This window comes from Haliaeetus albicilla, chromosome 1 (genome assembly GCF_947461875.1).
Source record: "Haliaeetus albicilla chromosome 1, bHalAlb1.1, whole genome shotgun sequence".
Classification (NCBI taxonomy): domain Eukaryota; kingdom Metazoa; phylum Chordata; class Aves; order Accipitriformes; family Accipitridae; genus Haliaeetus; species Haliaeetus albicilla.
This window is the reverse complement of record NC_091483.1, coordinates 20,257,388-20,274,384: the sequence shown is the minus strand read 5'-3', so window position 1 is coordinate 20,274,384 and position 16,997 is coordinate 20,257,388. Positions and strand designations below refer to the sequence as shown.

The following is a 16,997-nucleotide window of genomic DNA, read 5'->3' as shown; positions in this document are numbered from 1 at the left end:
GCCCCTCCCTGGGCTGCAGGTGGGCATCTGCTCCCCCGCTCCCCTCCATGGGCTGGGGGGGGACAGCCTGCCGTCTCACCACGGGCTGCAGGGGCATGCCCTCCTCCCCCTTTTTCTTCACTGACCTCAGTGTCTGCAGAGGGGTTCCTCTCATATTCCAATCCCACTACTCACTGCAGGTACCCCTTCTAAAAACTGTTCTCCCAAGAGGTGCTACTACCATCGCTGATGGGCTGGGCCTTGGCCCTGGGCCTTGGCCAGAGGCAGGTCCGACTTGGAGCCAGGCAAGCTTCCAGCAGCTTCTCACAGGAGCCACCCCTGTAGCCCCCTCCCCTGCTGCCAAAATCCTGCCACACAAACGCAATACACCACCAATTTTATAAGGGTTGTACTAGAACCTTATTGTTCTGATGGTTAAATTGTTAGTTTATTCTTTAACACTGTTCTTCCCAATTTCCAGTTTCCAGTGTTGTCATATTCACAGTTTGTTTACACACCTTTGTTCTTTTTTTATTTTCACTGATACAGTTGAACAGTCTTTTGCTGGTTTGCTTTTCATTTTCTTAGAAAATCCTTAACTTCTTTTTTTAAATGTTTGTGTGGTTTGGGGGGGGGGGGGGGGTTGTTCATTTGTTTTCCTACACACAACTTTGTTTAAGCTTTTTACCAGATTTTGTTTTTTTCCCCCAGAAGTAATGTTTGTCCCCAAAGTCTTAAGTATATTTTAACAAAAAAGCTTTTGGTTTACGTTCTACTAAATCTTGGAGTTTGAAGTATTACTCCAGCCAGTATCTCCATGGCTTTCTGGCTCAGTACTAGGGTGAATAATATCCCTGTAATGTCTGAAACTTTCTCTGAGGACTATGTTTTTAAGTTAAAGGATATAGACCAGATGATCTGATTGCTGTTTTTCTGCTGTATTGTCTGACTTGAAAAAAATGTCATGGCTAGAATATTGTCCTCTCTTATCCTTGCTTTTTTTGAATTGCTTAGTATATATGATTTTGCTTCTGAGGTGGTTGAGAGGTGTTGCTGTTTGTTTTAATTACTGCAAAGTTCAGTTCAGATGCAGCATCTGACTCTCTGAAGGGCTGTGGAGCTGTATGTTTGTCTGGCTGATGTGTGCTCACTTGCCTTCTGGCTCTGTCTAGTTCTAGGGTGCCAAGCAGAAGAGGTTCCCTGCAGTGTGTGCGCTTGTCACTGGGTCAGGGAAGAACAACCAAGAGTTAAGGATTCTCTGAGACTGAGTTGTCCATTTGGCTCAGCTGCTATCAATCAGTAAATTCAAAAAAGGGTTTTAAGTGACCTCAGTCAAAATCACTTTTTGAAAGGTTTCTCTTTTTAGGGAACATCACATTGTCTGAGGAGAACTAATTAAACATAATCTTTACTCAAATAATATTTGTGAAGTGAGTGAGCTTGATTAACCCACAGGCTATAAAGTTGGCTGAAGAGTCCTCATCCTCTAACCTCTCTGTCTCTTAAGTTGATTGAAAGTGCATGCATACGTATGTTGTTACAGATAATGTGTGGCACCACAGGGAATGAATGTTTGTGCATCACTGTTCCAGTGCAAACATTATTTTGTCTGTATCACTCCAAGCCTGGTCCTGAAGGTACAAGTTATTAATTGGATGCTCTTGAATACTTATTTTTCCTATTTTTGTCAAGATGAACTGTCACCCAGCAATAATGTTTTTCAGTTACTGTGTGGGTTTTATGATATTTTGCTCTTATGCTTCTTTCTTCCCCCTATCCCTAGAAGTAGATCTTCTTCATGTTTTCTGTTATTTGAGTCTTTACTTTCAGAAAAGAAGATAAATTGAAATCAATTATTCCTTTATTTTTTTTATGTTCTGTCTGTCCTGCTTCCACTCAATCTGTTTCAATTTACCTGTATCACATTCATTACCTGTGGAACTCTGTTATTTTTCTCCTTTTTCCTAGAGGGTTTACAACCCTCTTGGCTTCCCCAAAACCTTTCCCAATTCTACTTCTGTTTTCAGTCCCATTTCCTGCTATGTCTTACTAGCACCATCTTCTCTGTTTTTCGATGTTAGATACATTCCTTCATCTCCACTTCACTAGGACCTCAGGGAATATAGAGTATCAGTAAAATACAAAACAGAACAAAACAAACCCCCACACATAACCAAACTGGCTCTAGCTGTTTTCAGTTCCACTTGGCATGTATACCGAGTTCTGTATTTGAAAGTTAGCGACGACTCGGTGAAATGGGTGTCTAATATTGAGAGACAGCTCACATTTGATTCAGGGCAATTTAATGTTTGGTTATTTCTTCTTCTGTAATGGTATGCTGGTTTGCTCTTGCAAATTCTGTCAATAACAGCACAGATCAGCTGCCCTGAGGGCACAGCTTTTAGATTTCTGGAAGAGTAAGCTGTGGAATGTAGTACTAATTATACCGATGATAATCTCATAGACTGAGGAGCCACAAGTAGAAGGCCAAATGAAAGAAAAATAGTAATGGTAAAAGAAAAAAAAAAAAGAAAAAACAACTCAGAAAAGCATAGAGTCCTTTTTTCCTCTGTTGACACTGTATTATTCTTCTGCTGTGTGTAGTTGAAATACACACCTCTTAATCCAATTGCAAAACAGCAAACCCTTGGAAAGGTAGGAAGCTGCCAGGCAGGATTATGATTCTGAGTGAACTGTCTTTCTAATAAGTTAGAAGTTATGTCAGTCATCTTTTATCTAAATGTTTGGGTTTAATTTCCTCTGAGATGATTTTTTGAGCCCAGTTTAGCACTGGGACAACTGGGGTGGGGTGGGGCACGCATAAGAACGCGTCTCATTTTACCAGCATATTTAAGACGTAAATACGGTGAGCAGAAGGTCTTTCCTAGAGAGGACAGAAGACTTGTCCGATACTCATGGAGGTCAAGTTCTGTTGAGTCATTGTGAAAATCTTAGAGAATTTTCAATGAATAGAATAGCTCTTATATGGAGAAAAAAGCAGCATAGAGCTAAGGCATTTATTATGAACTTAAGGGTTTCGGAATGTTACTATCAGTATCTAACTTAAGATAGCTGATAAATCATGCTAAGTTCACAAATATAGAGATGGTTCAGCAAGAGAGATATGCTCCTAGTTGGAGAGTAGCCACCTAATACCTTAGATACTTGCAGTCTTTGAAAAACGCCAACATTTTTGCTTTAAGTCTTTGAAAGTCATTAATGTCAAGATCAGTTTGCCATACCGTGGTCATCCAAAATTATAATTGCCGGGGCTTTATTGTTGGCTTAGGACAAATGTTGTGAAATATTTTTCCACTTCATGTGCATAGATCGGATATTTTGCTCTCCTCACATACCAAGGTTAGATATTTTCAGCTATTCGTTTCCATCTTTATGTCTTGAAGATAATTATTAAATTAATAAATAGCTTCATGTTAATATTCTCCCCAATTAAATTTATTTTTTGTGTCTTTTATGACTCACTTTCTGTGGCCATCTTGGTGAATGAGCTTTATGGCAGGGCTGACTGCAGAAGTAATTTATTCTAAATTAATATTACAGAATGTTTGCTTTTAGTCAAGTCACACTCAGAACACAATATTTAGGAACTGACTTAGCCAGCAGAAATAGAAGTGGTAAAACCTGGTGTGAGTCATCTGAACTAATGAGTGTTTTTTAAGTTTCATACTCAAAACACTTTAGACCTTAAGAGTCTTTACTTCAAGAATTATTTGTGGAAGTTGCTTGATAAGATTCTTTTGGTGTGACAAAAGGGTTGTCAAACTCTTCCAAACATAAAGCAGGAATTAACTCACCATGTTACTCTTTGCCGCAAACCATGGCACTCATCCTTTAAAAGGATGCATAGTCTATTTAAAGCCCAGTTGAAATCTTTGTAAGTTGTACATGCCTGGCAGCCTGCTTTCCAGCCCTCTAGTAAGTGAAATCCTGCACCTTGTGTGTTTATTCACAAAGTTCCAACTTATATTGATGATCTGTGAACACCAAGGACAGACCTTTGCGGAGATATTTCATCTTTTAAAGAGATTTAGCTAAGAGGTGTCTGGGCTTTGGTTTCCTACTACAAGGGTCTCTGATTTTAACTCGACTTGTGCAGTGTGATAGACTGTCACGGGTTAACCTTTTATGTTACAATATTACAGTTGTATCCTGCAAAATTCCAGCCTTTGTCTCTGCCAAAAGAATGCATGCCACATGAATAAATGCTTGGAATGAATTTAAAAGATCACCAAGGTTCACCTTAACTGTATGTAACAGGAAATAATTGGAAATGCTTAACAAAATTTTAGATGTTGATAAACTCCCTGTTTTATTAGACTATATGCTCTGTCAGGTGAAGCAAAAATGGTAGGTGGTGTAAACTGAATAAAAGATTCTAAGGCTAAGTGAAGTTGCTTTTAATTTTAACAAGAAATTCTAGTGTTGGTTACTGTTCTCTGGAATATCAATTACTAATGTAGCTGCCCAGCAAAAATTCTCAGACAAAAGATGTACCCTTTTGCTTTTGATCCAGGGAAATTGATTGTGGATTATATTTTAGTTTCTGATCTGAGTGAAAATACAGCTTTTGTTCTATAAAGAAATGGATTATAATGATGACCTCCACATGTGAACTGAAACAGCTTACTCATTTTCTTGCTAAATCCAAGCACACAGATTTAACTTATCAAAAAATAGTGCACAAACTTAATTCGATTGACTTGAAAATCTCTCATCTGGAAATACAACTTTTTTTTTTTCTTTCCCCTGTCTCCTCATTACTAGAAAAACAAATCACTGAGTAGGTGGTGAATAACTTCCAGAGTTCATCAAAACCAAATGGAAGCCAGATGAAGATTTCTTGTTTTTAAAAAAAAAAAAAAAAAATTTTTTTTTTTTCTTTTGCACTTAAGAAACCATGCCTGTTTTCTTCCAATAAGTGTTTCTGGTTGCATCTAGCAGTACTAGTGGTTGGTGTTGGTAGAGTTCTTTTAAACTTAAGTATAGTTGCTACAGCCTTACTGAGCTTCCAGCCTGGCAGTATTGGAAGTGCTGTCATAGTGGTGCTAAGGACAAAGTCAGAACTCTGAAGACAAAACAGAAATGGACACAAAAATTAGTGAGGAAACCAAACCAGAGATGTCAAATGCTGTCTCTGTGCAGAAAAGCAGCTGTATCACTGAGCTTCTCCTGGGGTATGCCGAAATCCAGGAAGGGAGTAGCTGGGTGGCCCTTTTGCCTACTTGGTTGAGAAATGTACCAAAAAATAGCAGCCCATAAACCTGAGTGGGGAAGAGCTGTGGTGCACTTGTCTTTTCTGCAGAGGTGCTGAGGAAGGGAAGAGGTAAAACGTTGCATTTACGAAGTGCCACTTGGCAAGGTTCACTACCACTGTTCTGAACAAGATGCCTGGTTTCTGGAGCTATTTGGGTTTTTGATAGAGGAGCCATGTCAGTCCAAAGCAGAATGTTAATTGTTCTACAGGATTTATAGCTTGGCCATTACTTACAGTGCTTTCAACAGTCCTTGTGTCCAGCTCATTTCTTCCTTCACAAAGAATGCATTGTTTTAGGAGTACTTCCATCTGAAACTTGGATTTTCTCAACAATTTAAAAAAAAGTAAAAGAAAGGAGGAGGTGCCATTCCTACAGTCAACCCACAGGACACATCTGGCTCTGTTATCTTCTGTTTGGCTCTTAGCCTGCCCCAAAGGGATTGCAAACCCAGCTCCTCCATCAGCTACCCACTCATATTTGAGAAACTAACTGTATTGTGCTGGGATAAGGATTTTTCTGTTGTTCTGTTCTCTGCACAAAGATTGTGTGGGAGATGTTTTTTAAACTCCTGTATAATAATTTCCTCTTTTCAGACCTTCCAGTCTGGCAATGATGGTGTGTACTTTCATGCACATGTGGGCAATCTCTCTTTGTCCCCCCCCAGCCCCTGTCTCTTCCTCACCCCCTATCGCCCCTCTGCGAGTGTGTGTATGTATGTATATATCCATAAGTTTGCTGAAATGGAGCTGAAAAAGGTATTTTGTTTTGTGCAGACAAAAGAAGGGGGCAATCAGAATGACTAAAGAAACTTGAGCTGAGTTTATTCAGTAAAAACAGTTACATTATGTCCTGCACTGACCATGTTTGCACTTACATAGTATTTGATTGATTGCCTGTATGATCAAGCTGGTACACAAGTAATTGCAGACAGGCTGAATTTAGTTAGGGACAGATAACAACTCTCTTGGTCAGAGGAAAGTCAACCAAATTACTGTTAGTGTGAGTAAAAGATGGTTTGTGAATGACACTGGTGTCAGACGGTATAGTTGCATTCATAGCTGAAGACACCAAAGGAAGAAGGAAGTAGATCCATGGTCATTTAGCAAATGTAACATCTGCCAGTTGAAGGTGTGTGGAAAACTAGATTTTCATTTTAGCACCACAAGAGAATTTCATTGTGAGCTCTTGGTGATTAATTGCTATTTTTATTGTATATATTCCCTCACTATTTATTATACTTTGGAATCATGCAATTACTATAATTGCATTTGAATTATTTACAGTAATTATAAATAATTGCACTAATGTAACGTTAAGTAGAGGATAAACACCCAAGGGCAATACGTAAAATCAAGAATCCAGATACTGTTCAGATGAGCGTGAAGAAGAGTTTAGTTCAGCAGAGAAGTAACTGGGGAAGGGGAAAACATGCCTTCTGAAGTTACTTACATGCTGTAGTATCTTAATTGCTAACGGCTTGTCCTATAACCATCTTTGACAAGTAGGGGAGCACTTCTCTGTCCTGTTACACTCTTGGGTAACTGAAGCATGGAGTAGCTCTGTGTGGTCTCACGTGAGATACTTAATGTCTTTAGTGGAGCCAAGATACTTTGGATGGGTCTCCAGTTTCCATTATAAATACGTGCGTTTTTTTTAAAGGAAAGTCATAACACGAGTCTCTCCATCCATTATAATTTAAAGACATAAAAGTTCCGTTATGAAGTCAGGTTCCTTTTGATCAGTAGTTGGATCTTAATTCTTCATATAAAATTTTTTACTGGTAGTTCTTCCCTTCATTTTCCCACACATTTCATCATAAAAGCTGGGGAAAAAAGTTGATGGATACGTATTGGCTTAATGAATTTGGACTCGTGTATGCCATTCAACTGAAAATGCATGTATTAAAGAAGGGCCTATGATTCCAGTCTGCTCTGTTCTGGAGATTTATTGTTAGCTGAAAGCTAGACACATGAGCTGTGTGCTAAGACTTAACTGCAGTTATTTAAGACCCTTGACCTAAGTAATGCTGAGGTAGTCTGTTGAGAAGGTCCAGGAAAAAAAAAGTGAAAATACCTTAACAGTTGATTTTGTGACTTACAAAGTCTATAATAGTACTTAAAAAAAGTAAGGAGGGATGAGGACAGATTTAAGTTATTAAAAATAGAAGAATTGACCTGGACTGATTGCTGGTTGCCTAATCCAATTTTTTCACTGGTATCTGCAATTGAGTTACTTCTGTAGTGAGAAGTCTTGTCCTTGATCATTGACCTCTGCTCTCTGGTGCCAAGAGCAGCATGCATTCTTGGCTGGTATAAAGTATGGATCTGTAAGTTCTGTATTGCTGCTTTGTTTCGGTTTGCCTTCTCAGAATGCCGGACATGAGCAGCCTGTGGACCCCTTGCCTCCTAGTCTCTTCTTTATCTTTCTCAGAGAATGATTCTTAAACAGCTCATGTTGATGCTGTGGGCTGGTTTGGGGAAAGCTTGTTGAAATGATGTTATGTAGAGAGGGATGGGTTTTGCAAAGGTGGGAAGAAGTGCCAAGACTGGTGAAAAGCAGAAGTGGGAATGGGGATAGTAATAACAGAAAGATGAAAGATGTCCAAGAGAATTTTACAGTCTCAAGAGTGAATACTAAGGCCAGCTGTAGATTCCTTTTGGTACTATGTTAAAAACTCATGTTGGCTGCATAAGTCAATGTGGATATGAGTTAGACCTGTAGACATCTCCACTCAGCGGAGTGGAAGTGGAATGCCTCCTGCACTGCTTCCTGATGGGACAGCTCATCTGCTGTCTCATCACGCAATTAGCTGAATGAGTGGCAAAGGTGTAGCGATGAGTACTTTCCCAGTCACTGCTGATGAGATAGTGTTTATGGCATTCACTTTTCCTCATGAGGAAGCCCCAGGTGGGTGGATGATTTGGGGAAGAGAAAACATCTCTAGCATGCTGAGGCAAGGAGCTTGCGTCTTCTGAGCCTCTGCATGAACTGGAAGCAGCTTCTGTTACGTCGTCTGAATGCTACAAGTTGATGGAAACTACAGCTTTGGTGAGGATGATCCTCCTCTAGCACTCTTTTTCACTGGCAGCTGGGCTCTTTCACTGCAGTTCTCACCAGCATACAACAGATATGTTTATGTCTCTGCGTGTGCTATGGTGAGGATACCCACTGGTACTTAAAGTACGTTGTGGCTCTTTTCACTGGATGTGATCCTGAAACAAGATGACGCTTCAACGTGCAGAGACCTAAATGATCTTTTGAACTGGGAATGTTCTTCTGAGTCATGACTAATGATGTACCAAGTAATCCTGAATTTACAGCCTCAGTAGCACATTGGAGTTGCAGCTGTCTCTCTTGTTTTTTCTGTTTTGTTTGCCATTGTTTTGCTCAGTAAGGTCTTGTGCATGTAAATACTTTCAGTGTTGAAGAGGTGGGGTTTTGGGGTTTTTGTGTTTGGGGTTTTTTTTTACGTTTAAAAAAATATGTGAAAACAGTATGTAGAGGAGGTTGGTTTGGGTTTTTCTGCCTAAAATTATCTTGGAACTCTCATTATTCGGGAAGATTCTCAGAGCTCCTTTTGATTTGCCTTTTTTGGTGACCATCTTAAATACTGCAGTATTTTGGTTTTTCTCTCTCTCACAAATGACTGAGCTAAAATCCTGTTTAGGAATGTCTGTCCTTGATGTGCATGTATGTGAATGTGAAGTATGTGTTTGTAGAATGGGTATCATCCTGCTGCTTTAGATAGATAGTGGGAACTTCACAGTGAATAGCTATTTTTAAAAGGCTTTTTTGTGTGTGTGAATATTATATGTAATTCACTAGCCTTATGAGGGATGTATAGTCTGAGAATAAGATAATAACATAAGATTTACCTGACCACAAAGATAATTATGTTTACTTGAGTTTAGGATTAAAGCCATATTTGTAAAATATGAAGTGATGCGTCAGATCCTTTCAGAAGATTAGTTCATTGTCACTGGCAAAGGTTTTTGTTTTATTCTCTTGGCTGGAACATGTGGGAACTGTGTAATTTCTTACAAGACACTTTTTAGACAATCCAAACCCTAACATTTTTTACCATGATGTATTTGTGTGTTGGTAAGAAGCAAAGGGCTTCTTGGTTGCATTTGGCTTTAGTCTTGCTTTTCTTTTTAAACACCTGTTGTTAGTTTAATATCGCAGAAATAGAAACTGAAAACTAACAGCCCCTTTTCAAGCAGAATATCAGGGTTGAAAGGTGTAAAGCTATAAGCTTTTAAAGCATTTCTGAGTGCAATTATGAGTGTCCTTAAAGCATTCCGTGAAACTCAATTCGAAAGGATAATACACTCTAGATAAAGATCAGCAGGAGTCTACTGTGCAAGTGAGGCAGTTAATTTCAATCGACTTTGGAAGAGCAGCAGGCAGCACTACAGAGCCATCTTTGAGAGTAGTAGATACAGCACAGTAATTTACTTTGAGCTCACAGCTGCGTTCTATTGGGAGGATGTCTTCAAGGCTGCTGCTTCTTAAGAGATGTATATGGTAATATCACAGCAGAGATGGAGCTAGCTCTAAGAAAAGCATCACATGCCATACTGACTCTGCCTGGGTGAGCAGGCATCGCTTACGCAACCCAGCACAGAATATTTTTATTTGGGTTTTCTCATCAGGAGTATCATGATGAGGTTGAGATTGCCATATTAATGCAGTGTGTATGATGTAGACTTGAAAGGTTAGACTTCATAATTTTTGCAATGTACTTGGTCAATTGGAGTTATGAGTAGATGACTGCCTGCAATAGACTGGATTTTCGCAACTTTAATAATACAGAAGCATTCAAAAATTTTAGTTTGCTAACAAAGTAAGTAGCAGTTGGGTAGTCTTTGATACTAGTTTGTCTCTGGGTTGTTACTCTTATAATGGTTACTCTGATCTCAGGAAGGCTTAAGAACATGAAAGGCAAAGTTGTAGGTCATCTGTTAACATTAAGAAATGTGATTGTACTTACCAATGTTTCTAATTAGTTTTGTAAAATTGGGCTAATACTTTGTGAAAATTTTATGTCCAAGACATACATGATCATCAAAACTTCTCGGTGACCATGATATGATATTCTTCAGAGAGCACATACTTCATTGATATTATTCCACCGCTGACAGTTTCTTTTATTCTGGAAGTAATTTCATGGTAAGAGAGGGGGAGAAGAGAGTGTTCATTAGTATTGTCTGATCCATTTATTAATGAGACATGAAGTGTACAGGCTCATAGAATCACTTCGATCTTTGAAGCTTTGTTGTTTTTGTTTTAGAGTATTCTTTATCTGGAGAGACTGTCATCACCAAAAGTAGTCATTAAAGAAAGATCCAGGATTTTTAAAATTCCTAACTGCAGTCATTTTTCTTTTACTACTGACACTACTGCAGGGCATCTGTAAATCTGTAGAACAAACCAGGACTTTTCATTAAAAATTGTAGGTGGTATCTTTGGGTGTTAAGAGGTTAGAGGAATGGCTGGTTTCAGATTGATCATTAAACAGTACTTTTGGTGATAGTCCAGACTATTTTAAAAATAAAACTAATGAAAAAACTTTCAGCATGTATGTGATAGTATTTTTTTTAAATGTTAATACTGAATTATAGTAGGCCATAATTTTTTCTTGAGCACTTAAGAAATAAAAGAAATAAAATGCCTGTCAGATATGAATTAGTTGGAGTTCTATCTTTGTTGACTGAGGCAGCACTTTAAGTAGCTGTCTCAATGTTTTGCATGGCAACATTAAGGTAAAAATGTGTGTTCAGTATACACTTTAACCATAAGTAACTTGTGTTGCAGTCTTTTGTATTAAGTACAAAATTACATATATGAAATGTCTCCTTATTCTAGGAAAACCATTGGTGGTTGATGCACCTGATGGACACAAAGCTCACTTCTCTCAACAGACCGTGCTTAACAAAGGACTTAGCAAGTCGATGGGATTTCTGTCCATTAGAGGAACACAAGGTGAGGAAGAGTTTTTCCACGGCATTTCTGCAGGTTACAACTCAGGACAGGAAGATGTTTTTTGTCCTCATAGATGTAAAACCAGTGAGTTTGAAAAAAAAGGTCACCTTCATACAGATGTCACTCCCAAGCGGAAAGTATGGGCTTCCTCCACAGATTTGCTCTGCACAACTGACAAGGCAGCTGAGAGGGACCATGTTGGAGGCTCTCATGGGCACAACCATCAGTGTGAAGCATTTATGGTACGGACTTCTACTACTACCAGAAACAAGGAAGCAAGATACTCTGATGGGAGCATAGCACTGGATGTCTTTGGACCACAAAAGCTGGACCAAACACGCCATATGCCTGAGACATCAACTTCTGCAGCAATATCAAGTGCCTTTGACAGGATAAGAGAGAGACAGAAGAAGTTGCAGCTTCTGAGGGAAGCTATGAATGTAGAAGGTTAGTGAAGCTTTTTGATTTTCTGAGTGTTCCAGTCATTAAACAAAGATTTCTCTTTATGAAAAATTCGAGTTCCCATGTAGCAGTTCTTGGAACTGTCGAGATATTCGCTTCATCTTCTTTTTTTAGCTAAACTGAAAGCATTAGAATGTCTGTTGCCAATGTACTTACCCAGATTGCATACCCAGTGAAAATAGTTGATCTCTGTAAGTCAGCCAGTATCAAGTTAATCAATTAAAATTAGAAAAAGAAAAAAAACTTGGTAACAGCCAATTGTCAAGTAATTTTCCTTGAAGGAGAATCCTGGTCTCCTGCTATTAGAGATTATACCCCAGAGGAAAGGGAGGATTTTGTCTCCAGATCTCTCAGTTTTTGCACTGTGTAACTCTGGATGATGCAGTTAAACCCTTAAATATGAAATTTTTTTTGGACTCATGTTAAGTTCTTTACCTCAATGGGAATACTTGACAACAAGTTCCATCAGTTAATTAAAAGAATGCATGGGGGAAAAAAGTCTTTGTATTTGTTCTGTGGAGACTTATAAAATGGTCTGTATGCAGACGCCTATAAGGAAAACTGCATATTTTGTTTGCTTTGAAAATGTGATGTGATTTTCAGGAGTTGTAAACTTGGGACAGTTTGGTAGAAACCAAGAGCAGAGTCAGATCCTGCTTGTGATGGGCCAGAAGGCATAAATATATAAATAAGGTATACAGTAGAAGAGCTGTATGTACAGAGCTAGCTCAGTCATTTATTCAGGTGCATTCAAAATCCATACAGTTGAAAAAAATCCATACAGTTGAAAACTCATGGCTTCCTGTCTGTTGTGTGACAGAAATAACTGTGTGGAAAAAAAAAAAAAACACTTTCGCCTCCTTTTCCTGCACTGAGGTGTAAACACCTCCTTATTAAGGAGAGATGATAAAGCCTTTTATCAAGGTTGAATTTCTAAAAATGCCTGTTCATGCCCCTTGTGGCCATCTCAGGAGATGCTTATATTGCAGTTAGCATGGGAGGCCAATTCTTTCTCTCCTATGCATCTGAGCCTTGTGCTCCAGAAAGGAGTGTTACTGAAATGGCATAGGCAGTTTTAAAAAGGTACTGTGATTTCCATAGATGTTGTACAGACAAGACAGCTGGAGTTTTTTTGTGCTATCAAATTAGCATCTTCCGATGAGGGTTACATTATAATGTGAAGAAATGAAAAAATATGGAAGTAGTACTGTGGGGATACTATTGTTTATCTCAATAGAAGTTCACCATCTGTCATAATCTACCAAGATGTCTGATGAGGTACAGAGAAGATTGGTTGGTTTTTGGTGTAAGAGTCTGAAATCAAAGGGACCATCTTAAGTATATGAGTCAACTCTGATCTTTGGAGATAGGCAGCTGACAAGAGTTTAAAAGGAGGCCACTCCCTGCATTGGGAAAGCTCAATAGCCTTGTTGTTCAGGAGCGCAGGTTTGTGTTGCACAACAGCAAAAAGCTTGGCCAAACCCATTGATGAGCAAGAGTTTATCATTCTTATTCAAACAGATTGGGAGACAGCAGAAAACATATAATGTGCCTGTGCCTTGCAAACTAAGGTAGTTCAGGTGTTTGAAACTACTCGATTCATAAACAGAATGGGTAAAAGTGCAGTCAAAGTAAACTGGGAACTGGGGCCTAATAGTCACAGGAGCTGAGTGACAAATCTGCATAGGGAAGATTGAAGCAATAGCTAATGACTCACTGCCCATCCTTATGAATTCACAGTCATTACTAGCCAGAAAAAAAACGAAGATATTTTCTCAACAGATAGCTGGGTTGCAATGTTCTTGTCTTCTGAGTTTTCTACTTTCAACAGAGAAAGGAGGTGTGTTTCACTCTTGAATTGAAATTAGGAATGTGTGCTCTGCTGTTTTTATTTTAGCTCTCTTTTTTTTTTCTCTCTCTCGCTTTTTTTTTTTTTTTTTTTTTTTATAAATCAGTTAACTACTTAAAAGTTTTGGGCCAGAACCTAGTTGTGAATATGAATTTTTAATGAGAGCCGGTTTAAAGGAGTATTTTAGTAAGATGGATGGGGAATATTTTTTCACGTAGGTGTTAACTGCTGTTGTCCTTTACAGGGCTTGAGGAGCCTGACTGAAAGTATTCTCTTCCACCTTAATGAGCAGATTAACAAAAGCCTTTAATACATAAGGTCTGCTAGTCTATTAAGACTTCTTTCCCTTTTCCTTTTTTGTTCCATATGTTTTGCTATTCCTTATCTCACATCTTGTTTACAGCAGACCAGTCCCTTGAGATCTTTCATAAAAAGAGTGTATTGCTACTTTCATCTGTCGAAGAAATGAAAAATACAGTCTAAGGTTTTTGTGCATTACTATTGTATGTAATTTTCAAGCACTTAGTGGGTAGACAGATATTTCCAAATGTCAGGCATTGTCAAGTCTGTGTGGAATTGCTCTTCTGACATAAACCCAGCCTAGCTGAGAGATATGAGCAACTGTGTGGAAAGCCGTGGTAAAATGTCACTTATCTTGATAAAGGTAGTGGTGGCAGTTTCTTGGGCAGCATTTGATGCAAGGGTATCTTAACTGCCTACAGCTGGTACTCACATAGCGGATAGGTGGGCAACAACTAGAAATGGAGTGGAAAGAAATCTACAGAAAATGACAGCAACTACTACTCTTTCCCTACATGGGACACAGCATGACCTCAAAGGAGCAGCATTGAAAGGAAAAATGGAGAAAGAGAATAAGGTATTTTGAAAGCTTGAGTAGTCAGGAATAAGGGTTCTGTTCAGCTTGGGAAGGAGGATTGGGCAAGGAGTCATGGGAACAGGGTTGGTGGTTTGGTTTCGTAGAGAGGACACAGTCTGCCTTCTCTTTGGTAGGTTTAGGGATATTTCAATTTTGTTGAGTCCAGGTTTAAGTTATAGTTAAGTCTGTGTAAATTGTAGTAAGCCTCTGCTTTCAGCTGTACATTGTTTTTTAGTTTTTGAATCGTGAAGTGGCATTGGACTCTCTGTGGGTTAAACTTGGCCAGATAAAACTTCCCTCCTCAAACTACAAAGGAACTTAAGTGACATGTGGCTTATTTCTTCTTTAACTTATTTTGGGTTAAGCTGGCAAACTTTATTGTTATTCATAAAACCTTAAGGAGCTGACTGTCTTGGAAAAAGAATATGTTCTCATGCACAGGCGCTGGTATGCCAAGCTTTTTCACTCAGAACACATTTTTATGATCCAAATTACAAACTCATGAAAAGTAGAGTTTATAGTGGAAAGAATGACAGAGCTTTAATTATAGCTGTGCTGTAATAGTGTAGTTTGTAGTGAGCTGCAGACCGTCTAAACTGCACTATAATCTACAGTCGGAACATCTCAGATTTAGCCTCACAAGCCTTCCAAAGACAGTCATTGCAAGGGCCTTGCTCATGAACTTGCTGTTTTATATGTTATTCTGCTGTACAGTTTCAGGGTTGAGGTTGTTTCTCTCTTGTATACTAAAGATGATTGTTTATGGTTAGGTGCTTAGCCAGATGGGGGGAAGGGGAAGGGAAAGAGACTGCTATTTGACTTCAGATGTAGCCAATTCTGAACACTAAGAACAGAGTCCAAAATATGTGTTAATCTTGCCAAGAGATGGGAGAGTAAGTTCTGCATCTCTGCTGTTATTGTTCATTTGTGGTTTTGTTATGTAGGTTTTGTGAGCTTAGGCAGAATTGTTTAGAGTTGTGAAGTTGTTAGGTGTTAAACCAAGCAGTTTATCTGTACCAGGAGAGCAGATTTTCATTTTGTTGTTCTTTTGAAACTTGGAAATTGTTGCACCAACTGATAGTGTCCCATTTCAGAGAGGAAATAATAGTCTACCTTTTACATTTTGCAAGCCCGCATTGCGGCTCAAGAGTGTGAAAGCGTCATCTGTTCTCCCTTGCTCCCAGCTTTCTTTGCCTTCTCACCCACAAAACTGATAGTATCGTCTGAGAGTTATGAAGTGTAAACACACTTCAGTTTTTGTATCTCAGGCCTACCTTCAACTGGCACAATAGTAAGGCACAAGGCTGTGAGATGGTAGCCTTGTATGAATCTCTCCCTTTTATTTGCTTAGGCAGCTTCCCCCCCCTTGTTTTGAGCATATGCGTAATTCAAAGTGAATTGGTTTATGTGTTACTTGAGTGAATATGCATCCTTCTTTTTTATATGCAGGTTTTTTATGAGGATGTTGTAAATGAGATGCATGAGCGAGCAAGGCATAAAGATTGCCTATGTCCTGATGGAACACAGGAGCACAAAACCACTTAGGAGAGTAGTAATGTAGCTGGCTGTGGGTTAAATAGCAGACAGGGAGGAAAAAGAGGGGAGGATACCAAAAAAGCTGATCTTGCTGAAGCTTTGGAATGCTGAATCCAGGGGTGGGGGAATGGGGGTGGTTTGGGAATATTCTCAAGCCTTTGTTAAATGTTTTTGCAGTTGGGAACCCTGTGAATCCCAGAGCCTCAAGTTGTGTTTATCCCTCTCTCTTTTTACCTTTGATTTTTCCAGCTGAAAACCCAGATGATTAAGTCCTCTTTTTCTTTTTTTTTTTTCATCCACTTAGTGCTCTCTGCTTCATACAGTCAACAAGAAGAGGTGGTAATATTCTGTGTGTTTCTAGAGATGGGTCTCTGCCTCCTAAGTCTTTGTCTTTATCTCATAAAACAACATTTTCGTTAGCTACCGTGAAGACTCATCTGGACCCCATTTATAAAACTTCCATATTACGACTGCACGTGTTTAGGTGGGGAGTTACAGTTAGGGATACTCTAAATGTCCAGATTTTAAAAGGTCTCTTCGTTTGAAGCTGCATTTTTGAATAAGGGAAAACTTCTGCAGGTAATCATGCAGCTGTTGATAGGAAATTTATCCCAGCAAATTAAGCCCCAGATATTTGAATTTGGGAGCTTCTGTAGAAGTGAGCTAAATGGGAGATTGGATTTAGGGCAAAAGAGGAATAGCTGCTTTACAAACTTACCTCTGTAAATTCAATGAAGTGTGCGTGCCTTCTTTTTCTCTTGAATTGTATTTACTCAGTTCACGTGTAGGCTAAGTAGAGGAAATGCAAGTCATCCACAGTGGTATATCTGTTTGCATGTGAAAGCAAATTAAGGCTCAGTTTACACATGTCTTATGATCATTGTGCTGCAGTATGATTTAAATTCGGTGGTGGCGAAATGGATTCTCATGTGGTTGGTATGTCCGGTAAGGATAAGGTTCAGTCAGAACAATGTTCAGAAATCATATTAATGAAGCTGAAGGGTAGGGTAATGGACTGATACTATTTTAGATG

At 38.9% G+C, this 16,997-nt stretch overlaps 1 protein-coding gene across 5 annotated transcripts in view; it reads left to right on the top strand.

Moving 5' to 3' along the window:
* Positions 1-16,997, top strand: part of PTPN13 (protein tyrosine phosphatase non-receptor type 13) — a 127,688-nt gene that overhangs the window by 51,042 nt on the left and 59,649 nt on the right. For all 5 annotated transcript variants that reach the window (XM_069781297.1, XM_069781323.1, XM_069781315.1 and 2 more), the window contains one exon: positions 11,124-11,687. In XM_069781297.1, the coding sequence (XP_069637398.1) occupies positions 11,124-11,687 (564 nt within the window). The remainder of the gene's footprint in view (positions 1-11,123; positions 11,688-16,997) is intronic.